The sequence below is a fragment of the Rhineura floridana genome, chromosome 1 (genome assembly GCF_030035675.1).
Source record: "Rhineura floridana isolate rRhiFlo1 chromosome 1, rRhiFlo1.hap2, whole genome shotgun sequence".
Lineage (NCBI taxonomy): Eukaryota > Metazoa > Chordata > Lepidosauria > Squamata > Rhineuridae > Rhineura > Rhineura floridana.
Window position 1 is genome coordinate 285,919,316 of NC_084480.1, and position 24,148 is coordinate 285,943,463.

General features: G+C 41.9%; 1 protein-coding gene across 1 annotated transcript in view; it reads left to right on the forward strand.

Moving 5' to 3' along the window:
- Positions 1–24,148, forward strand: part of POP1 (POP1 homolog, ribonuclease P/MRP subunit) — a 33,923-nt gene that overhangs the window by 848 nt on the left and 8,927 nt on the right. The window contains exons 2-13 of the mRNA XM_061603705.1: positions 1,446–1,592; positions 3,013–3,087; positions 5,330–5,505; positions 5,872–6,120; positions 7,603–7,690; positions 8,775–8,962; positions 9,645–9,889; positions 10,352–10,445; positions 11,503–11,614; positions 12,365–12,481; positions 17,378–17,493; positions 19,572–19,763. Coding sequence (XP_061459689.1) covers positions 1,446–1,592; positions 3,013–3,087; positions 5,330–5,505; positions 5,872–6,120; positions 7,603–7,690; positions 8,775–8,962; positions 9,645–9,889; positions 10,352–10,445; positions 11,503–11,614; positions 12,365–12,481; positions 17,378–17,493; positions 19,572–19,763 — 1,799 coding nt within the window. The remainder of the gene's footprint in view (positions 1–1,445; positions 1,593–3,012; positions 3,088–5,329; positions 5,506–5,871; positions 6,121–7,602; positions 7,691–8,774; positions 8,963–9,644; positions 9,890–10,351; positions 10,446–11,502; positions 11,615–12,364; positions 12,482–17,377; positions 17,494–19,571; positions 19,764–24,148) is intronic.

Below are 24,148 nucleotides of genomic sequence, written 5' to 3' on the forward strand. Positions count from 1 at the left end.
GAACAAATTAAACCAGAACTGTCACTAGAAGCTAAAATGATGAAACTGTGAGGTTATCATACTTTGGACACATGAGAAGACATGATTCAATAGAAAAGACAATAATGCTGGGGGAAACAGCAGGGAGTAGAAAAAGAGAAAGGCCAAACAAGAGATGGACGGATTCCATAAAGGAAGCCACAGACCTGAACTTACAAGATCTGAACAGGGTGGTTCACCACAGATGCTCTTAGAGGTCGCTGATTCATAGGGTTGCCATAAGTCATAATCGACTTGAAGGCACATAACAACAACAGCCACAACCTGAGGACAAGAGAAGAGGGTATGGTCCGGTATGGGGCGTGCCTTCCAGAGCGTGTTTTATTAAAATATGCTTTTAAAATAGTTGGAAATGACAGCTTTTCTGTTCTCATAGTGGCCACCTTATGGGTGCAACCTATGGGAAGCCTGCAATTACAGAAAAATGCAAAAAACATTTCCCAGGGCGTTGCATTTTTTCCAGGCTATTCAAATGTTGTATAGCAGGCCATATATTTATTAGTATAATTGTTCAAATGTAGAGTTTTGTCCACAGTGACACTGTACAAATTAAAACTGGTGGTAAGGATGTCATGGCCCCCATTTTTCAGCCTCTCTTGTTCTAATGTGCAGTGATTAGCCAGAATCCTTTTAACCACCCAAATTGCTGCTGGTTTCTCAGGATTTACTGTTGCTAAATTAACTCTAGTCTACAGTATTATTGCACCCTGCTGGTATTGTAGGAGTGACAAAGCACAGCAGTGGTAAGAGAAAGATGCTGACTTAGTATCAGGTTCTGCAGTGAGAGATGCAGGAAGGTGGGGAGAAAAACTGTTAATCCAAACATTGTTCACTACTGGCTGGTACAATGTCTTCTCTGCTGTCGTGCATTTCATATGATGGCATTTTTGTTTATTTGTTTTTTATAAGTCACTGTAACTATTTCAAGAGCTTTGAGAAGAGTTTATAGATTTTATTTATTTTTATTTAAAATATTTTTATCCCGCCCTTCTACCCTATAATAGGGCACTCAAGGCGGCTTACAAAAATAAAAATAAAATCAAACATGTACATAATAAAATTGTAAACAGTAAAATCACAAAGACATTAAAATAAATTTAAAATACATAAAATACAATTAAAATTAGATTTAAGAAGTAAACACTTGTATATATGTTTGTGTATTTCTAAATTAATGGGTGGAATCCAGTTTTTGGTGGGGTGTTGCTGTTCATTGTAGTTCTACAATGGCCACTTTCTTTATTCAGATGTTTGTTTTGTTATAAACCTTTTGAAGAGTTGTAGGCCTTGGTCGGCTTTGAACCATTACATGGATCTGTTGTGCTATTCTCTAATGGAGCCAAAGGCTGCTGTTATGCAGTAGTGGTAGAATTGCACCTTAAATAGCTTGCTTTTTGCAACTGCAGGAATGTCTACTGCAAAAGAGAAGAAAAGGGCCAAGAAAATGAAAAACCAGCCTACCAGTGTGACCTTTCCCTTGGACGGTGGGCCTAGCCCTAGTGAAATACACTTTCGGAATGGAGGTGATGGAGCTCCTCAACACAAGAAACAAGGTAGCTATTATGGTTTACCACAGGGATGGAGAACCTGTGGTCCTCCAGATGTTGTTGGACTCCCATCAGGCTCTGCTAGTATGGCTCAAAGGTCAAGGATGATGGGAGTTGTAATCCAAGCACATCTGGAAGCACAGGTTCCCCATCCCAGGGTTTACTGCCTTATTGAATAGGTTCTGATTACTCATAAAACATTAGCTTAAAAAAAAAGTAATCTGGAGATAAGATTGAAACCCTAGAGTAGGGGTAGCAGTGTCTGCTAACTTCTGGGCCAAATTTGATGCACACATTTCTGGAAGTGCTGCTTCCAGAGGGCGAGGGCTGTGCATGGTCACATAATTTTGAGAAAGGACAGAAACAAAGAAATGGGAGATTTGTTCAGAGGCCTCTGCAGTGTGGAGGGGGTGGTCTGGCTGTTTCAGAGATAGCTTTCCTATATACTGCTTTTGGATCAGTCTCAGTTTCTAAGTTGGTGTCAGGCCCAGGATGTGACTCAGGAACCAGACCAACGGCTGTAGTTAATTCGTGTTTTATTAGGGTAATGTCCAAACGAAGACTGCGTTTTCTCATGAAGCAATACAGGGATACAGGTCCTGCGGCATTGGGAGAAAGTTGACAGAGCAAGGGACTTCTTCCCGCCTGTTCTTTAAGAAGGGGCCAAACGGGCGCGCAATCTTTCGCTCCTCCTTAACTGCCCCTCAGGTACTGCCCGCCTTCCCCCCCTTCTCTCCTGTCTTTTCAGCTGTCTGCGTGTGCGCGGTGAGGGGGGAAGCATCACCCCCTCCTCTTCTGAAGTTTCCGATTCCAGGATGGGGGATAGGGGATGGTAAACTGCCTCCCTGCTTTTCGGCTGTGAGCAGCCCTCCCTCTTTCCCCTCTTGCTCTGAGCCTGAAAGAGGGGGAGGCGTGAGAATGTCCAGGGAGGGCTCAGGCTCCCCGTTGCTAAGCGACCTTATCACTGGCAGTTCCTCTGTTTCGTCTTCGCTCCAAAGGGGGGAAGTTCCTCCCCCTTCCCTCTGCCATCCATCCGAATACTCTTCTCCCAACTCTCCGGGATCCAGCTCCCCGGGATTGGGACCCCAGCTCTGCCTTCCGACAGTTGGCCAGCAGGTGCCTCTCCACATGGGAAATAAGAGATTGTCTCTCATGAATCACTTAAAGAAGCAGCATTTTGAGTGTCCAGCAATGAACTTAGGAAGCTTTCTTGATATAAAGGTAGCCCAGTATTGTTGACATTGGCTATTTAGACAAAGGAGAGATTTAACATTTTACATCTCGAAGTAAGCAATAAGAGAGTGGCTGCTTAATAACTGAATCACTTTCAGAATTAACCATTTAGCTTGTAGCATACACTCAATTTGTGACTTCAGTCATTTCACATCATAATATAAAATTCTTTTTTTGTTTTGTTTTCCAACAGAATTGCATTTTGAAAACTCACAGCAGAGCTTTTCACGTCAAAAAGCCTCCCATGAAATGCCTAAATATGTAATGGGTAAGCACAGATGAACTATCCATCTTTGCTTTGGGCCTATGTGTTTAAATATTAAGGTATATGTTAGGTCATATTGGACAACATACTGCAAGCTTTCTCATACAGTGGTTTTGTAAATTCAGTGATTGTTAAGGTCACCATTAATCTTTCTCTGTCTGTAGCAATTAAAAATGTAAACTAGTCCTCCTGTTTAGGAATTTAAAGAACATAATTAATTGCAAGGAAATGTTCAGGAAACTTGCATGTTGCTAGCAAGCTTGTAGTGTTTATTTCTTATTTGTAGGAGACATGCCAAACAATAGTATAGTGTGACAAGACTGAACCACTGAGAGTATTAGCTTCCATGCTTCCTCCTCCTATGGCACAGCCATGAGGAGGAGTTTGGAGGCTTTCACATCCTGTTTAGATGAACCGTAACTTGTGGTATTGTCCAAACCTGGCAAACTATGGTTAATCTTAATTATGTTTTGTTTTAAACAAGCAAGTTTCAAACCATGAGTTATTGAGCTGACATTTAAACAAACTATAGTTAATCACAGTCTAGGATGCAGACTCACCATTAAACTTGTTAACTGCAATTAGAAGCAAAAAGTCTGGAATTCTTCTCTACAGCAGTGCTGGAAGAGGAGAAGGGAGTACACGAGTCTGAGGCTCTTTTGGCTCATTCTAATCACACCAAACTATAGTTTTGTTTGGCATCTGAATACAAATTGGGTGATATCTTACTGTAATCATACTCAAGAGAAAATCAATTTAAATGAAGTTAATTCTGTTTATTTCAATGCGTCCACTCTGTCTTAGTTTTTCTTTGGCGAATCATTTCTTAAGATGGTTATGGCTGTTTTTATGTCAAAATAATTGGAAACTGGAATAATGTTACTGTTAACCTGATTCATGAAATGTTACAGTATTCTAAATGGTTAAATGGCTGTTGCACTCTAGCAAATTAGTCTATAAACCTTCTAGCACACATGCAGCATTTACTTGTCTCCACATGCCTAAATTAATACTTTGAGAACAGAATAGTTTTCCTTCCTAGCCTCTTGAAAGCATTTTCCCATGCCATTGGCACCCCACCAAATGGCTACTTACAAGCAGAGGTCCACAGATTTTGGCTGGTCTTGGTGGTCAGCCACAAATTTGTACCTGCCAGACTCTTCCTCTGATGTGCCCTTTTCTCAATTCTAAATGTAAAGCTACAGAGGAGAGTGGGGATCACTCCCACGGTTGCTGTGCACTTCAGAGGTGCAGGGACAAAATAATAAGCTCATCCTTCCTTTCCAGCTCCCCACTTGAGAGAAGAACTGGGGCTTCTCCTTCTTCTGTCGTGCTTTTAAGATGTTCCAAGCAGTTTTGCTGGGCCTCCGGATGCCTCTGTGGTGCAACTGCTTGGAATATCCCTGCCTATGTCTAAGCTTGGAGCACCTCAAAAACGCAGCACAACTGTGGAGTTGATAGCACCATAGCTGGGAGGAAGCTTGGGCTCATTATGTTTCCCTAAGCACAGCAGAAGATTTAACATGGCATGCATAGAGAATGGAATTGTGGGATGCAGGCAGATAGTAGATCAGGATCAACTGTTAGATTTCTGGATGACTTGCAACAGGGTATCTGATTCCCAGTTTTTCAACCGCAGCAGCAGCAGCAGCAACAAAGTAACCTTTTCACCTAAATCAGGCTGCTCAGTGAAGAAAGCTCACCAGAAGTGGAGTTTTGTATGAAAGTGCGAGTTCAGTTCTGGTACTGCAAACAAATCCATGGGCTCAGAAGGTGCTCAAAAGCTCCCTGTTCTTTAATCCTAAATGCCTTTTGCACCTGGCTCTGGTTTGTAGATATTGGAGTTCTAGCTTTTTAAAAAAAAAAGTAGAACGAACAGCTAAAGTGTGCTCACCCTGGTATATAAGCTTGGTCTGTTGTGTTTTATTGCTATATAAAAATTATTTTTGAATCTTTGTTATTTTAAAATCCGTACATCAACTTGGTTTAAGCGCTGACAGATTTTCAGTCTGTAGATAATCATTTTGGAATAGTCCCGCAGTTTGTCTACCAACAGTATTTCAGCGTTCTCCATGTTCCAGTTAAGCTGCCTGCACATAGTTTTAAGAGATGTTTTTTGAAGTTGCATGGAACTTTAAAAAATGTATAAATCTTATTGCTGCCAACTGGAGAACTTGCTTCATTAAGTGCTTTCTTCTTGGTCTGTCAGATTTCAGGTGCTGAACAAGTTCTCTTTTTATTTCAGTGTCTCCTTTTGTTCAGGCTCGTGCTGCGGAAATGAAAGCTATGTTGAAGGCAGTTAAGCAGAAGTCTTCCAATACCTTAGTGTTTCAGTCTCTTCCTAGACACATGAGGAGGCGAGCAATGAGTCACAATATTAAACGTCTGCCCAGGCGACTCCGTGAGCTTGCCAGAATAGAGGTGTTTCTTTATTTTATTTTTCCACATAATCTGCTACTACTATTGAGTACTAGATGATCATTCTTCTGGGGTTTTGGAACCACTGAAGCCTGTTGTGCTAAACTTCTAGGCAAATGCATGAGACTTAGGCTGCAGTCCTAATCTTGGGGAGGCGCTGCAGCTCAGTGGTAAATCATTTGCTTTGTATGCAGAAGGTCCCAAGTTCAATTGCGGCATAGGTGACTATTTGTTTGCTGTCTTCAAAATAATCCCTGTGAATGCATGTGCCGTCGCCCTCCATGCACTCTGAGCCAGATCCCATGGAATTACATTGGCTTCCATTTGGTAAACAAATGCATTAAAATATTATACCTTCTACCTACACAGGCAGAGAAACCTGAACATCAGAAAAAAGAACTCCCAAAGAGCAAGTGCCGTAAAGCTAGGCGACGTCATACAAACTTGGTGGTAGAGTTCAATCGCAGGCAAAGGAAGAACATCTGGTTGGAAACGCACATCTGGCATGCAAAACGGTTTCACATGGTGAAGAAATGGGGGTACTGCTTAGGAGATAGACCCACAACCAAGAGCTATAGGGCCTGCTACCGGGCCATGACAAGCCACTGCCTCCTTCAGGTACCGTGACTCTTTATGCATCCATTCTTGGCAAGTTAAAACAGTATAGTTTTTTAAAACCAGACAAGAACACAGAATGCCCTTTCCAGAGTGTCGATCCTATAGAGTAGATCCTGTGGGCTATCCCTTTATTCATAGAAGAGTAGAGTTAGAAGGGGCCTATAAGGTCATGTAAGGATGCAGGAATCCAACTTAAAGTGCCTGTTGACTGCCTCCAGTGTTGGAGAGCCCACCACCTCCCTTAGGACGTTCCATAGCATTGTGAAGAACTTGTTGAGTGGAGAAAAGATGAAGCCAGCATATGATTCTTTAATCATTTTTGTGTACCCCAATGTCCTCATGTCTTCAGCTGTATTGACTATTGAGTCTTGTTAATATTTAATAACCTGTACATCTGGAAACAACTCCAAGCTTCATTCTTGGTCTTTGTGCAAGACAGTATGAGGCTGTTGCTTATCAAGAGATGGGATAGATTTCGAGTAGTGTTTCCACCAACATTTTCTAAATGCTTGCCACATTCCAGGAGACTTAGTCACCTAATCTGTGCCTACCTCAGTTTCTGAGAATATTAATTTGCACACTCCCTTCATGTTTATGAAGGCAATTGGCTAGCTGCCCCCTCTTCTCAAAACTTTGGGATCTAATGAGATCTGATCTCTACAAGTTGTGATATGCATGGCTTGAATGCAAACTTGAAGGCAGCTGCTTGAACCACTATCTAGTGTATGGCAAAACATGACCTCCATGCCACCATCCCATAAAACCTCTATTATTGTAAGCACTTCAGTTAGCTTTTTGGTTCAACTGAAAGTGATGTTTTTGACCTTTAAAGCCATTAGTGGCCTGAACCTGCATACATTCAGAAGCACATTCTGCCATATGTATTTCCCTACACCTTAAGGAAAGCTAGTGAAATTCTGCTGAATGTTCAAGTTTTGGTTACAGTGATATCTATAAAAGCACATAGCAGGGAATTCTCTTTTGTGGCATAGTCTCTCTGGAACACGGGTGGGTGTTCCTCTATACCAGCCTTCCTGTTGTCGAGTACAACTCCCATCAGCCCCATCCATCAGGGAAATGGCCAGGGATGTTAGGAGTTGTAGTCCAAACATTGGGAGGGCACACCAGGTTGGGAAAGGCTTCTCTATATCTTTCTGCTGTCAGCTGAGGATGTTTTTATTTGAAAAGGCTATTCTTACTGCTTACAGGTTATTGCTGAACTATCCATTGTTGTAGCTTGTCAGAAAGACACGTGGCTCTTCTCTCCACTAGATTTATTATTCTTAGTAATTTTAATGCTCTATTCTGTTCTTTATTTTTATTTTTATTTTTTTGTTCATTGCTTCAAGCTCCCTGAATTAGACTGGAAGAATAGCTCAAATTTTTAAAAAGAAAATAAATAACGTTGTTTACCCTTGACACTCAAGCATGCCAGGATTCTTTTTCACAGCTTGAAATTAAATGGCTTTTCTTTTACATCAGGATTTATCATATTACTGTTGTTTGGAGTTGATTGGAAAAGAGGAAGAACTTCTAACAGCACTTGCTCGAATGTGTAACGTAGATGCAGGTAACATTTCCTTATTTTTAAGTTCTGATCCTGACTATTGAGTTGGGCATGAGAACCTTTTTGCCTTAATCTGGCCAGTAGTTAAGTGTCTCCATATTTCTGCAACCAGATATTGTCCAAAGGGAAAGCACATAATGAAAGGCTAGGTACATCTTTATATAGCCCCTTACACTCCAGTATCTCCTTGCTCCTTCCACCTTGCCGGATACTTGCTACTGGCATGGAAACCAGAGTTAGCCATTCTGCTATTAAATATAGTTTGGGTTTTCTGTGACATAAACACCTGTGATTAATACGATATATTCTAAGTTTGTAAAATAAAATTACTGGAACTTTTGCAGCAACAATCACTTATGACAGCCATGCTGTGTTTAGGGCGGCCTTCCAAATAAGTCCCCCAAAGTTATTAGCCCACATTCAAACAATCCTTCAAATCAGGGTTCTGATCGTTACTTGGAGAGATCGTTCAAACCATAGTTTGCTGGTTCGTATATCACAGTAAGATGTGGTTAGACCAAAAGGTGAAATAAGAAATTAAATCCAGAGGAGGGGGAGGCATGAGCACATGCATACATCACTTATTCAGGATCCTCCAAACTGTTGTTTGAACTATTGTCTGAATGTAGCAAAATTCTGTTAATCATTTTATGGTGCATTGATCTATGAGGAGAAAATAACGCAGGTCTTCTAATTTAAATGCTTCTATACTTGATCACCTTGGGGAAAAACTTACTTGTCATAGCTGATCAGGGCTAGTTTTAAGCTTAGTTTAGGAAAAAATCAGGGTGGGGGAGGGAACTTAGCATTTCTTGTCCATTCCCAATATAGCTTGAGCAAAGTAAAACATCTTAAGGTTCATTGTGGGTAGGGTGAGTAACCAGCTTTGACATTTTTAAAGCAAGAGCTGTAGGATCTATTCTTCACCTGCATCCCCCTGGACCATGTCTAACTGTCAATTTAGGGTTTGGAAGAATACATCTAGATCTGGTCTCCAACTCTTGAAGTTATTTTGTGCTTAAATGAGCACTATTTTGTTGAGCATCTCTAACATGATCATAAGTGTGTTTGTATTGTTTGTCTTCAGGGCCAACATTTGCAGCTATTCCTTGTCTAGCTGGAAAGCGTCAGGGTGCTCTTACATTGTACCAAATAGACCGATATCCTGAAGATGCACTTGGTCCAGTTACTTTCATGTGGAAACCCAGGGATAAGATTGATAGTACTTCTGAAAGCAGACAGCTGTGGATATGGATACATCCAACCTTTAAGCAGGTATGAACCTGCTTGGCCAGAGCAACTTTTTCACCTTACACAGTACTGATGAAACAAGATTTGTAGAAGGTGCTTTCTAAAAGGAGCTTTAGACACACCTTTTGTAGTGTCAATTGGTCATTGAGGTCTTTTTTTAAAATTCTGATTCTTTTAGCATCAGTATGAGCTCCTGAGTGAACATACGTTCATTCTATAAGGTTGGCCAGCTGAGAATGCTGAGCTAAAAAGTTCATCTGCTAGTCTTCTTTTTCAGCTGTTTATCTCAAAGGATGCTGCTCTTAATCTCTTGGCTGAAACCTGTATAAAAGATGATGGCTTTCATATTTGATGATCCCTTTTGATTAACATAGTTAAAGTATGGAATTTGCTCCCACAAGAGGCAGTGGTGGCCATCAACTTGGATGGCTTTAAAAGAGGATTACACAAATTCATGGAGGATAAGGCTATTAGTAGCTACTAATCCTGACGGCTATATTTCTCTCCACTATAGGTGGCAGTATACTTCTGAATACCAGTTTCTCGAAACTGCAGGAGGGGAGCGGGCTATTGCGCTCATGTCCTACTTGTGAGCTTCCTATAGGAATCTGGCTGGCCACTGTGAGAATAGGATACTAGGCTACATGGGCTTTTGGCTTGATCCAGTAGAACTCTTCTTATGTTCCTTTTCCCTACTCCGCTTTAGGACATTCTGGCCGAGTTAAAAAGAGTCTTCCAGTGTTCTGAGCCCACTGAAGTCTGTAATCCTGAACCAGGTGTAACACAAGAAGAAAATCAAAAGGATATTACTGAAAATATTGGCCAGAAAAGGAAGAAGGAAGACAAAGAAGGAGAAATGGTTGTCCCAGTGAAAAAAATTATTGGTGATGGAACCAGAGATCCCCACCAGCCCTATTGCTGGACATCACAAACTACTGGAACTGTTATAAGGTAATTGCTGTACTTGTCTAGGTGCTTTTAACACATTACTCAATTGGTCTAATTAAATTACCTCAACATACATAGGGATGGAGAGGAAAGTTCCATAAGTGAATTGACCTAATTTGCACTTCCTGAACTAATACACAGATTGGAATGTAATAATCCTTTGCATCTTACACCTCCAAAATTTGCTATAAAGTTCTCAACTTAACAAATGTACCAAATGCATAATAAAACAAATATTTCAGGGTAAAATACATTTAGAAATGAATACATGGAAAAATACAAACTTAAATATGTGTTTATTTTGTTTTTAATTATGTATTGAAATACGAAATTTATGTGGATTTCTTAAACGGATGAATGCAGAAATGTGACTTATGAATGAATGCATGCTAAATTGACACAGACTATAATTAGACTGATTTATCATCCCCTCACTTTTTGTAGTGTACCTTTTATCTCTTCCAGAGATTTAACAATGGAGATCCTCAGATATCGGTTGATTGGTCCCCTCTCGCACTGCGTTCTTACAGAGGCACTTAAAACTGCTTCTGTGCAGACTGTAAGTATATCACTAGTTTGCATGCTTATTTTTGTCATGTGCACAAGGTAGTATTACTATTCCACAATTATGATAGTCGAATGCTAGAATCCAGTATTGAAGTAGAACTAGTTACTCATGTTTGTAGTACTTATACTCTTTCTTTCTATAGGAAATGCCATTCATAGATCCCGGAATATGTTTCACAACTTGTCTAGAAAGGTTCGGGACATTTTTCGTTAGTTATACTACTGTCTTGGCTTTCTGGACCTCCATATTCTGAAAGAATGCTGGATAATGGAATATAATAAATAAAACTATACAGCAAAGCCTCCATTTAAAACTGTAGTAGAGCACATGCTTTGCTTGCAAAAGATCCCAGGTTCATTTTCCAGTATCCAGGCAAGGCTGGGAAAGACCCCTGGATAGACACTGCCAGTCAGAATAGACCAGTGGTAGCCAACTTGGTGCCTTCCAGATGTGGCAGATGCCAACTCACATTAGCCCAGCCAGCATCGCCAATGGTCAGGGATGATGGGATTGTAGTGAACAATGTCTGGAGGGCACCATGTTTGCTAGATGGATCTGTAGTCTGACGCAGTACAAGGCAGCATCCTGTGTACCAAATGCAAAATAACTTTTGTGGCAATATTGTACATATTTTGTTAAAGTATAGGTGGTAGAAGTTTGTGGAGCTCCTCAGTACGAGCTGGAAGACCCAGTAGGTTTGGTGATGCTATAAAGCCAGATCAGTGCACCTGCCTGTTTCTCATATGGTGCCAACTCCCATGCTCGGTATTCAAAACAACTCTAAAGCACCACAAGTTGTAGATGTACTTAAATGGTGCATTCCCATACTTTGGACTTGATTTATAGCAATCATCTTCAAACCTTTAGCTAAATCTTGGAAGCCTGGAGTCTATTTCTTAGCAGTTGTACCATAACGTACGTGTGTGCGTGTGCGCACATGCGCAAGAGGTAATATACACATATAAATATGAATGAAAAGGAACAGAACTTTGTAGCAGCATATTATATTCCACCCCCAATACCTTACATGTTGTGGTGGACTTTCTAGGAACTGGATTCTACGGCTTCTGATATTAACAGTTGGTGGGCAGAACATTGCAGAAATCCTGATCTGATGGTGCTTCATAATCATCAAGAAGCCATCTTTGAACTGTTGCAAGGTATGTTCTAATAGTGCTTCTACCCTTTCTTCCTGTAAGGGATGCCATTTATAGATTCCTGAATTTTTGCTGAACCATAACACTATCAGCATGTTTCATTGCTTAGAATATGGCTGCCAGAGAATAGAAGCTGCCCCTTTATATCATTGAGGGAAATAGCTACCAGGGGAGAAAATGGAAAGGCAACTTACTGGCTAGGATGAAGAACTCTGCAGTTCTTTCACCAGCAGTCAGTTAATAGACCTTAATTCTTATTATAACATCATCAAGAATAGTATCTGAAGAATAGTATGATCTAAAATCAGGTTTGCTTTGTCCAGGCTACATAGCATCATATATGCTAGCAGCAAACTCATTCTGAGTGCTGAACCTTATCCAAAAGGACACCATATACACAAGAGTGGGAATCAGCTGGCTTGAGGGAATCCCAAGATTTACAAACGTACACCTTAAAGAGAAGCCCAACCCTAAAGGGGAACAAACAAACCCCCAGTCCAGTGAGGACTGAGCATGTTTGGTGGCCACTGAATGCAGAGTATTTTGGAGCAAGGAGTGAAATGGAGTATCCTGGGAAAAGGCATGGCTGGTTAGCTGGCACCCAGAACAGGAGCAATCCATGCTACAACATTCTGCTGCAAGCCCTTTCATATACTTACTGATGTACATTTTGTCTTGAAAGATCTCAAAGTAATACTTGTTGGTAAAACTTTTTTTTATTTTTAAGGGTACATCCATTTTGTGTGTTTTAAGGGTTAGGTTCATCAGACGTTCCATCAGGTACTGTACTGGGTTTGACTGTTGGGGATCCTCGAGTGAATTTACCCCAAAAGAGATTGAAAGCCATGCCAGATCCAGAAAAATACAAAGGTAAAGTAATCTCATCTAATATGTAGCTCTAAAGAGTAAAATAGCCTACTTTTATATTGGGTTAAGTTCATGGTTTTTTATTAAACATGCTGTGGGTTGTTGCTCTCCTTTTATGGCTTTTCAGAGTTCCAGTCAATGTACTACAGGTAACTAAATGCATACATTCCAAATGAAGGGTACGTAGAGAATGGCAGTTGTGAGGAAGGGACTTGGCACCAAACTGGTCTTGTGCTCAATGGAAGCCTCTGTTAAATGGTACAGATGATCCAGGTTCGAATCCTGGCGAGGCCCACAGGTGCTATACCTCAAGATGCAACACTTCATTTCTACCTGCTTGTATTGCCATACAAACATACACATTAGGGAAAGTGCTAAAAGAGTTCCCCAGAGGAGTTTGACTTGCTGTGCTTATTTAGCTTTAGAAACATTTTGTTTTTATTATCAGAATAAGAACCAGAGGTTCCTTAATTCAGAGCCACTGAAGTTATTTGCACATTTATCTATTATGTTATTGCCATGACTTTGGATTCATAACTTGATGATTTCACTTCTAATAATTTCTCTGATCTCTGAGGAATAGTGCAGGTTGGGGGTAAAAGAAAAAAACATCTCCTGAGCACAAATTTCTTTTACATGTCTACATTTGACATCTGCTTCACTTCTCTACCTTGTTCTCTACCTGATGCTGGCCCATTAAGCCGAACAATATATTCTAACTGGAAGCAGCTCTCCCATCTTTTTAGGAAGGGAGTTTCTCTTAATCCTGTGGTCTGGGATCCTTTCACTGAAGACTGAGGCTTGGAATGTTTTGTTCGCAAGCATGTGCTCTGGTGATGAGTTGTGGACCGTTCCTTGAAGTATTGACAAACAGCAGTCTTAAAGCTTTGGTCCCTCTACGTTGTAAGACCCTTCTACACTTTCCAGGGCAATGCTGTTGGGTGTTGCACAATAAAGTGCTTTTCTCCATGTGATCCATCAGCCATGGACTGATATTTCTAACGACAGTGTTGTGGTCTAGATCAGTGGCGTCCAACATTTTTTTCATACTTGCCAAAATTGTGGCAAATGCGTTAACATTTTCACCACATGACAAAAAAAATAACTTGTGTGTTTGAGGGCAGAAAAATACACAGTGTTTTGAATTATGTATTGATAGAATTAGTGAGAATCTGACATGTCTTTTCACCAAGTAGTGCAGGAAAATCAGACATAAAATCAGTTAGACTACATATCAACTCCGCTTCCAAATTTTCATCCATATCTGCAACCTCTGTTTTGATTTCATCATTTTAACCACAGAATAAGTTGATTCACAGAGACATGTTAAACCAAAAATTGAAAACTGTTTTGGAGTAACCGTAGTTAGAGCTGCGAACTCATTTTGATTTAAAATATGGGTCCACATTATAACAACTGAATCATCTTTCAAATGTTGGTGCTTTGAAGTAAAATTGCATCTGTCGCAAAAAGGTGCTTCTCCAAAGTAAGAAGCCTCACAAGCCTCTTGAGATAGTTGGGAATTGTAGATGTCAAAGATCTTACATGAATTCACAAACGATTCTGTACTTTTCAAAATCAGAAAAGTGTATAGGAGCCAAGGATGGATATTTGCTTGTTAAGGGAGAAGGGTTATGTTCTTGAACTGATACATGTATAAAATAATCTTATTAAAATTTTATTTAAAAAATAGGTGGTAGAAGTATAGCACCAATTTGCCACAGGTCAATAACCATTTCAACACATGTGGCGAATGGTGGCCATGTTGGACATCAAGGGTCTAGATGCACAAATACATCAAGATCTTCTGCATTTTTATTGTCCTATGAGAAGGTTTTGCATTTACAAGGTAGAGGGGACATACCACTTCCTGATAGCCTATGTGATTCTGCTTACTGTAACCGTTCATTATACTGTATGCTTTTGAAGTTAATAACCCTTTGTATTTTGAGGGATGCTGCAGACAGTGCATGCATGTAAGCAGTGCATGCAGGTTAAAGTTGATGACTGAAGAACAAAGGGTAGAAAGAGAAGATCTTAAATGGATGTATGTGGGGACCCAGCAATAGGCCGGGATGGCTGAAGACCAATGTTTGCAAACAGCCAGAAGGAAGATTCCACTTAAAAAGACATCTTAAGGAAAGCTGGTGCTTAGTTGGATTGTGCCCCACAGCTTTTCCCCTGTATTAGATTATTATTATTATTATATTTATATTTATATCTCACCCTTGCTCCCAGCATAAGGTTGTATCCAACTAAGTACTCCTGGAATTAACTCTTGTAAAAAATAGTGTCCTCCAAGCTGGATGGCTTTAAAACAAGGTTAGACATATTCATGGAGGATAAGGGTATCAGTGGCTACTAGCCACCACAATTACTTTCTCTCTCCACTGTTTTATTTATTTATTTATTATTTGATTGATATTCCACCCTTTGTCCCAGTAGGGCCCAGGGCAGCAAACAAAAGCGCTAAGAACACTTCAAAACATCATAAAAACAGACTTTAAAATATATTAAAACAAAACATCTTTAAACAATTTTTTTTAAAAGCTTTAAAAACGACTGTTATGTTTTACTCGTGCCTGATCAGCTTCACAGCATGCCTTTCGCCACTTGCGCTGTAGCCGTTGTCCAGCCTGTTTCATTGCCCTTACCTCACTGGTGTACTAAGGTGCAAACCGGGCTCCACAATGCCGGAGAGGGAGCTCGGGGGCAACTGTGTCAAGAGCCCGACGCACCTCGCTGTTCCACAGTGTGACAAGGGCTTCAACAGGGTCACCTGCTCTATCTACTGGGAACTCCCCCAGGGCATTCAGGAACCCTGTGGATTCCATTAGTCCCTGGGGGTAGACCATCTTAATCTGTCCACCACCCCTGCATCCCAGTAGGCCTCTGGGAGAATTGGGAACAGTCAGACCCACTCAATATCTTTCACACAGGACACATCTTCTCCCCCCCCCACGCCCAGGGAGGGCCAGCCTTCTACCAGCTGCAGACTCTCACTCGGAAGGCATCTGGTGACTTTCTCCTATCATTCAGTTCACTGCACAGACTCGCTCTGCGCAGGAACTACACATGAGCCATACGCCATCCCCACTACCAATCTTCTCTAGATTGGTTAAAAAAAAAGAAATAGAACGGGGTAATGCCCTTGCCCTCAGGACTCCCTTTGGTGTCACCCCTTCAGTGGCAACCCCGGCAGCAGCAAACCTGCCACCCAAGGGCAGCCAGGTTTCTATGCCCCCTGACCCAACCAGGAGCTGATGCAAGAGGCTGCGAGATTAACTGCAGCCTCTCTCTGGAACCAGGGCCAGGCAGGGGATCCCAGTTCTTGCAGCACTTACCAGGGACTTCAGCTGTCTCCAGAGACAGCAACCCCAGAGGAGCAAGTAAGCAAGCAAGCACTCAGATGCTCAGATACTCCCAGGGCAGGTCTTCTCCAGTCCCCCAGTGCTGCAGCTGTTCCCCAACTGTTGGAGGCAGTATGCCTCTGAATGCCAGTTACTGGAAACCTCAGGAGGAGAGAGTGCTCTTGTGCTGAGGTCCTGCTTGTGGGCCTCCCATAGGCATCTGGTTGGCCACTGTGAGAACATGATGCTAGATGGGCCATTGGCCTGATCCAGCAGGGCTCCTTCTCATGTTTTTACTCAGAGTAGGCCCATTGAAATGAATGGAATTACATTAGTCATGTCCATTAATTTCAATAGGTCTACTCTGAGTTGGACTAGCGTTGAATATATCCCATAGTTGTCATGAAGAAAACAAAGATCTGACTCATTTGCTATAATTGTTTAGTATTTCATTCTCTTACTTGGTTCAAAAACTTCTCACATCCTTAGTGAGGCATTCTATTCCTTAAAAGTTCTGCCATCTCTAAGATACAGGGTGGAGTAGTAGACATTTGTAGATTTTATTTTGTGTGTTTTAAATAAAGTATTCTAAATAGCACGCATGAAGTTATTACAATAGGCAGAGTATTCTGATCTGCTAAGCATGCAGATACACTCCCCATTTTTCTCTTTTTGTTGGAATAGCTTTTATGCTAAAAAAAAAAAAAAAGAACAATAGGGCACAGAGCTGTCAAAGTATCAATAGAACCATCCTCCTTAACTTATCTTTTGGCACCATAACTTCCACACTTCTCTTCCAAAACCTAATGTCAATAATCTACTTGGCATGTGAATACGCATTAATCCTTGCGCAGTTTGTGATCATCTGTGACTAGTCTGTGAGTCAAGGGATGTTTAAATATTTTCTCACTAAAGTGCTTAACTCTGCAGTGACAAAATAGTGCATTAGCCTTTATTCTTAATGTGCTAAGGGATAGGAGAAGGGCATCAACTTCAGAATTTAAAGCTCTAGTGGAAATTAGAAGTTGCCACCTTCATGCCAACCTTGAAAACAAGGAGCCCCAATGTTGTTGCACTTCCAACTCTCTTCAGTCCCAGTTAGCATGGCCAGTGGTCAGGAATGATGAGAATTGGAGTCCAACAACATCTGGAGGGCCACGGGTTCTCCTCTCTTGCTCTAAAATGAGAGTGCTGTAAGAATGTTGCTTTCTGAATTTAGAACACTGTAAAATTAGGACTCTTCTTCAGAGTTCCACAACTCCTGGAAAATTGTCACTTTCGTTAGATTAGAAATCAAGGTTCTTTTTTTCCCCAGCTGTTAAATGTGCGTTTGCTCTTGGTACAAAATATTAGTCCTGTAAAACTGAGTACAAGGGTTGCTATCCTCCTAAGATATATACATATACTTTAAGTTTTTCTTAAACTGTGACGTGGATGTTATTAAGATTAAAAGCTTTAATAACCTTCCCAAAGTTTGCTATTGTGCATTCCCCTTTGTATTCTCTTAGCCTTTCAGTGACAATATGGGCCTCCTTTTTTTTTCTTTTAGAAGGAGAGAATGTTAAACAGCTGATTTTAGAAGGTGTGCCTCCTAAGTGTGCACAGAGCTTTCTCTGGGATCAGAATGTCCGCAAGAATGTCATAGACAATAAAATGCCAGAACAGGTAACTTTTATATTATAAATATCAACTAATGAAGTGTATGTCTTAGTCCAAGTATTCTGAGTCATGTTTCCAAACCCTATCCATCTCTCTGCAGCTGTTGTAGGATATTGGAATAGGTTCTGTCCTCTAATTTGAGGATGTTGCCTCATGATTCACATTGCATCTCTAGTTACTTAACTTGCACTAACATAGACTGTTCTTCTATCGTGGAACTCAAGGCAGTGTAATGGGATTCCCAGGCAGTCCCCCATCCAGATGCAGACCAGGCATAGACCTGCTTAGCTTCAGCAACTTGGTTGCATCTAGTACCATTTGACTGCGTTCTGGGATCTGTAAACATGGAAATGGCATCATGCCAGACTAAAGATTGATATGGATGTATGACAGGCCACTATTTCCCCCTCCTTTCTCTTTCTCTGTCTGGATGGCATTTTGGGAGTTTCGTTCAAGCCAACCAAAATGAAAGCACTTTCTATGGTGGTCCATACCCTGGTGCAAATGTTAAAATCTGTGTACAAAGGATTAATCCACAAGTACCAGATGGTGACCTGCATTGGTTCCTTTGATGCTAGCCAAGAAAAGCACTTAGAAATCCTTCCCTTAAACTTGTGTCGTGGACTGTGAATCAGACTTTGCTTTATGACCAGATTTTAAACCTTAATATTGCATAGGAAAAATATGTGGTGGTAAACTTGTGGAATGCTATTTCCTTACTTTACTCAAGTTGTTTATGGGTTCTATTTTACAGCTTTCTCTGAAGTCTACCTTTTTTTATTTTGACTCTTTGTTGTACAAGGCGGGCACCCTTATTATTGTTTCAGATGCCTGCTGAAAGCTTTTTTGTTTTGGGTAGCCTACCCGGATGTAGGTACCTATATCTATTTTTAAAGTTTTTTAAATTTTATCTGTGTTTTAATGATGGTGGTTTTATGCATATTTGTTTTTAATTGGTTTGTGGATATTGTTGTTGTTGTTGAACAATTTATTACCCACCCTTCACCCAGAAGTCCTAAGGCGGGTTACAGCAATTTTAAAAACATAATTAAAACAATTAAAATAGTTTTATACACAATTTTAGAGAGCTCTTTAATTGTGGTTTATAAAACTTCTAAATAAATATAAATAGGTAGGCTATCTAAGGATTTTTTTTGTTCATTTATGATTGTCCTTTAAAGGTGGTACCTGTAAGTCATATTCAGCATAGAACTGTTAAAATCAGTGGACAAATTGGTCATTGCTAATTTAAGCCCATTTTTTTCAACGGGCCTGTTCTGAGTATGACTTTGGATATCACCATAAAAAGAATACAGTTGATTTAATATGCAAACAAAGCTTCATATTGGCAAAATCCCAATATGAATGCGTTTTAGAATTTGAAGGAAGTATATCAAACATTTAAATATTATCATTATTATTTATTAAATTTATGTCCCACCCTTCCCCCCAGAAGGAACCCAGGACAATTTTTTAGTAATCAAAAGCTACTACTAAGTGTTGGTTGAAAAGAAAGGAATTGGTCTGGAACAGAGTTGCAAGAAGCCATCTTGAATATTTTTTCCTTCAACATAATGGGCAAAAAGTGTGTGCTCTACTCTCACCCCATCAAGTTAACCAACAAATTCTTTAGTCAATTGATCTACAAATGTTTAAAGCTAGCTGTCTTTGTAAATAGGGCTATCATGATACATAAATCTATAGTTGTACATTCTTAAAGCCAAGAAAAGATTGGCTGATGCAACAGTTATTTTTTTAAAAAAGAAATTACTGAACCCCAGAGCCTGCTTCCTGCAGTGAAAACTTGGCTGAGTGTTTCTGAGCACTGATCAAAAGGAATTCATATCAGGCTTGCAAGATGCCATCTTGCTTTAATGACCTATAGAACAAATACTGGAGTAAGAAAAATTGTTGAGTTCCAGGGATTGCTTTCATTGAAGCCTTTATTTAATAACCAGTAAATAGTTTTGGTTTAAGGTAAAAGCAAGTTTAGGTGTTCACAATGCAGAATCTCTTCACACACACCCCAAGTATCATTTTTTTTTAAAAAGCAAACTTTAGACATCTATCCCCTTTTATTCCAGGACTTGAATCATCTAAGAAGCAAACTCTTGGTACCTGGAACACATCTTGACTTGGGCCCTCAAGAATCCAAGATTCCTATACTCCTTGTTCAGGAACCAGGAAAACTGGCTGGAGAAGATCGACTAGGATGGGGAAGTGGCTGGGATATTTGCTTGCCCAAAGGTTGGGGCATGGCTTTTTGGATGTCTTTTGTAAGTGATGTTTCAAATAGAAAGATAGGAAGCTAACTTTTATTGCGCTTTAGTATATTTTATGCTCTTCAGAATGATTAAAGCTTGATGATCATAACTGTATTTTTAAAATGCATGTATCCAAGCTGTTTGTATCAGGTCTTGTGCTCCTCAGAAAGGAGTTTTCCCCATGTTTTCTACTCAATATCCTGTTGTAGTTTTATATTGTTGCTGAAGTATTTTTACTCCAAATCTCTGATTTCAGGCGGCATGAAAGAAAGAAAGAAACTTGATATTTATAATGATACATCAGGGGTAGCCAACATGGTGTCTTCCATCTGTTGTTGGACTACAACTGCCATCATCCCTGGACATTCTGCTTGGAGCTTATGGGAGTCATAGTCATAAGAACATAAGAAGAGCCTGCTGGGTCAGGCCAGTGGCCCATCTAGTCCAGCATCCTGTTCTCACAGTGGCCAACCAGATGCCCATGAGAAGCCCACAAGCAGGACCTGAGTGCAAGAGTGCTCTCCCCTCCTGCAGCTTCCGGCAACTGGTTTTCAGAAATATACTGCCTCTGACTATGTGTCAGGCCCAGGATGTGACTCAGGAACCAGACCAACGGCTGTAGTTAATTCGTGTTTTATTAAGGTAATGTCCAAACAAAGACTGCGTTTTCTCATGAAGCAATACAGGGATACAGGTCCTGCGGCATTGGGAGAAAGTTGACAGAGCAAGGGACTTCTTCCCGCCTGTTCTTTAAGAAGGGGCCAAACGGGCGCGCAATCTTTCGCTCCTCCTTAACTGCCCCTCAGGTACTGCCCGCCTTCCCCCCCTTCTCTCCTGTCTTTTCAGCTGTCTGCGTGTGCGCGGTGAGGGGGGAAGCATCACCCCCTCCTCTTCTGAAGTTTCCGATTCCAGGATGGGGGATAGGGGAGGGGCTGATGGTAAACTGCCTCCCTGCTTTTCGGCTGTGAGCAGCCCTCCCTCTTTCCCCTCTTGCTCTGAGCCTGAAAGAGGGGGAGGCGTGAGAATGTCCAGGGAGGGCTCAGGCTCCCCGTTGCTAAGCGACCTTATCACTGGCAGTTCCTCTGTTTCGTCTTCACTCCAAAGGGGGGAAGTTCCTCCCCCTTCCCTCTGCCATCCATCCGAATACTCTTCTCCCAACTCTCTGGGATCCAGCTCCCCGGGATTGGGACCCCAGCTCTGCCTTCCGACACCATCCCCCCTCCCAGGCTGTGCCCCCCTCCCCTTGTCTGGCTTGGGACGGTGGGGAAAACGTTGATGGAAAAGTTTTACCAATTCTGGAGCATGCACATCAGCTGCATCTTCCCATGATCTGTCAGCCACCCCATAGCCTTTCCAGTGAATCAAGTACTGCAGCTTGTGGCGTCTGATCCTGGAATCTAAGATCTCCTCAACTTCAAACTCAAGCTGCTCATTTACCAGGAGTGGAGCTCCGGGAGGTTCCTCCGGCCGTAACTCACTGGGAGGGGCGGCTTTCGTTAAGAGGGATCGATGGAACACAGGATGTATTTTAAACGTGTCAGGCAGCTTCAGTCGGTACGCCACGGGATTGATTTGAGTTTCTATTTCGAAAGGACCCACCCTCTTGTCTTGTAATTTTCTACATTTGCCCGGCATCTGGAGGAAGCGGGTGGACAGCCATACCTGGTCTCCCGGTTGAAGGGGGGGGCCCTCCTTCCTGTGCAGGTCAGCAACTCGCTTGTACTCCGTTTTGGCTTCGTTTAACTGCTGTTTCAGTGTCTGTTGCGCCACTTGCAATTCCTTAAGGAAGTTCTCAGCTGCCGGTACCAGCATTCCTTCTGAGCTGCTTGGAAAGACTTTAGGATGGAATCCATAATTAGCGAAGAACGGGGTTTGTTGAGTGCTGGAGTGCAGAGAATTGTTGTAGGTGAACTCTGCAAAATGCAAATATGATACCCAGTCAGTCTGTTGATAGGACACATAACTTCGTAAATATCTTTCCAAAACGGCGTTCAAGCATTCCGTCTGCCCATCTGTCTGGGGGTGATGGGCGGAGGAGAGTTTTAATTCCGTCTGCAACCGTTTCCACATTGGTCTCCAAAATTTGGCTGTGAACTGAGTTCCTTGGTCTGAGACTACGCTGTTTGGCAATCCATGCAGCCGGTAGACTTCTTTTATGAATAACTTGGCCGTTTCTTTAGCCTCTAAGGCCCCTGCACAAGGAAGAAAGTGTGCCATTTTGGTAAGTAGATCCACCACTACTAAGATGGCTGTCATTCCTTGGGACTTGGGTAGATCAGTTATAAAATCCATGGAGAGGTCCTTCCAGGGTTCGTGTGGGACAGGCAACGGTTGTAACAGTCCTGCTGGTGTCCCTGTTTGTGTTTTTGTCCGCAGACAGACAGAGCAGGACTTTACATAACTCTCAATATCCCGACGCATTTTAGGCCACCAGAAGTCCTTGGCCACGTTCTGAATGGTCTTGTAAATCCCAAAGTGTCCCGCTGTGATGGAATCATGACACTGGCGTAGGATTCTGAGCCTTAATTCCCCTTCTGGCACATATCTGGCGGTTTTGAACCATAACAGTCCATTTCTCCAGTGAAAGGTTACTTCTGAGTCTTGACCTTGTCCCGTCTCCTGCTGATATTTTAGCATGTCTGCATCTTCTTGTTGTGCCTTTTTGAGTTCCTCTTCCCATGAAGGCTGGCATACTCCCAACGTTAATTTCTCTGACGGGATTACGTACTGAGGCTGGTCCTCGGATTCACTTTCTTTGTATTGTGGCTGTCTGGATAAGGCATCCGCTCTCTGGTTTTTGGCTTGGGCATGGTAAGTAATCTGGAAGTTAAACCTAGTGAAGAACTGGGACCATCTTATCTGTCTCTGGTTCAGCTTTCTGGCGGTTTGGAGGCTTTCAAGATTCTTGTGGTCGGAGCGCACTTCAATTCGATGAGAGGTCCCCTCTAGGTATTGTCTCCAGTTTTCAAAAGAGTCCTTGATGGCCAGCAGCTCCTTCTCCCAAACTGTGTAGTTCTTCTCTACAGGCTTTAACTTCCGAGAGAAGTACGCACAGGGGTGCAGCTCCTTCCCTTCTTGGTCTAATTGTAGCAGGACCCCCCGATGGCAAAATCTGAAGCATCTGCTTCCACTACGAAAGGGCGGTTCGGATCAGCAAAGCGCAGAATGGGCTCAGTAGCAAACCTTCTCTTCAGCTCCTCAAAGGCCTCGGTGGCGTTCTCTGTCCATTGAAACTTCTTCTTCCCCCTTAAACAGTCAGTCAGAGGAGCTGTTAATTTGGAAAACCCTGGAATGAACTTTCTGTAATAATTGGCAAACCCCAAAAACCGTTGTACATCCTTTTTGGTGACAGGTTGGCCCCAGTCCAATATGCAGCTTACTTTCCCTGGGTCCATCTCCACGCCTTCCGCTGAGATTCGATATCCAAGGAAGTCTAGAGACTTGAGGTCAAATCCACATTTCTCTAATTTAGCATACAGGTGATTTTCTCTCAGTCTCTTCAACACCGTCTTCACATGCTGGTCCTGGTCTTCCTGGTTCTTTGAGAACACCAGGATATCATCTAAGTAACAGATTACATACGTGTCCAACAAGTCTCTAAACACGTCGTTCATGAATTTTTGAAAAATTCCTGGACTTCCACAAAGCCCGAACGGCATGACCAGGTATTCATACTGTCCGTAAGCGGTCAAGAATCCTGTTTTCCATTCATCTCCCTCCTTCATTCTGATCAGATTGTACGCTCCTCTCAAATCCAACTTTGTGAAGATTTTTGCAGAGCGCAGTCGGTCCAGCAACTCTGAGATCAGGGGCAGCGGGTAGCTGTTGGGGATGGTGATCTGGTTCAATGCGCGATAGTCGTTACAGGGTCTGAGTTCCCCCCCCTTCTTTTTCACAAACAATAGTGGCGCTCCAGCAGGGGATTGTGAGGGGCGTATGAATCCTCGCCTCAGGTTTTTATCCAGGAATTCCTTCAGGGCCTCCCTCTCATTCTCTGTGAGAGAGTAGATTCTCCCTGATGGGATGCTGGCTCCTGGCACTAGATCAATCGCACAGTCGTAAGGGCGGTGGGGGGGTAAAGTCTCTGCCTCTTTTTCATCAAAAACATCTTTGAATTCTTCATACTTTGGCGGCAGGGTCACTTGCTCGATCTCTTGCACTGCTCCCGCTAGGGTGTTCTTGATTCCTTCAGGTTGACAGTTCTCCTGGCAATACTGTGAGGTGAACCACACCACCGCCTCCTTCCAACTTATTTTGGGTTCATGCTTTGCTAGCCAGGGCATTCCCAGAATCACCTCAAAGTTCGAGAGATCTGACACGTATAGCAAAATGAACTCTTTGTGCCCAGGGATTTGAAGTTTCACTTCCTCCGTGGCTTGTGTCACCCCTCCTGACTT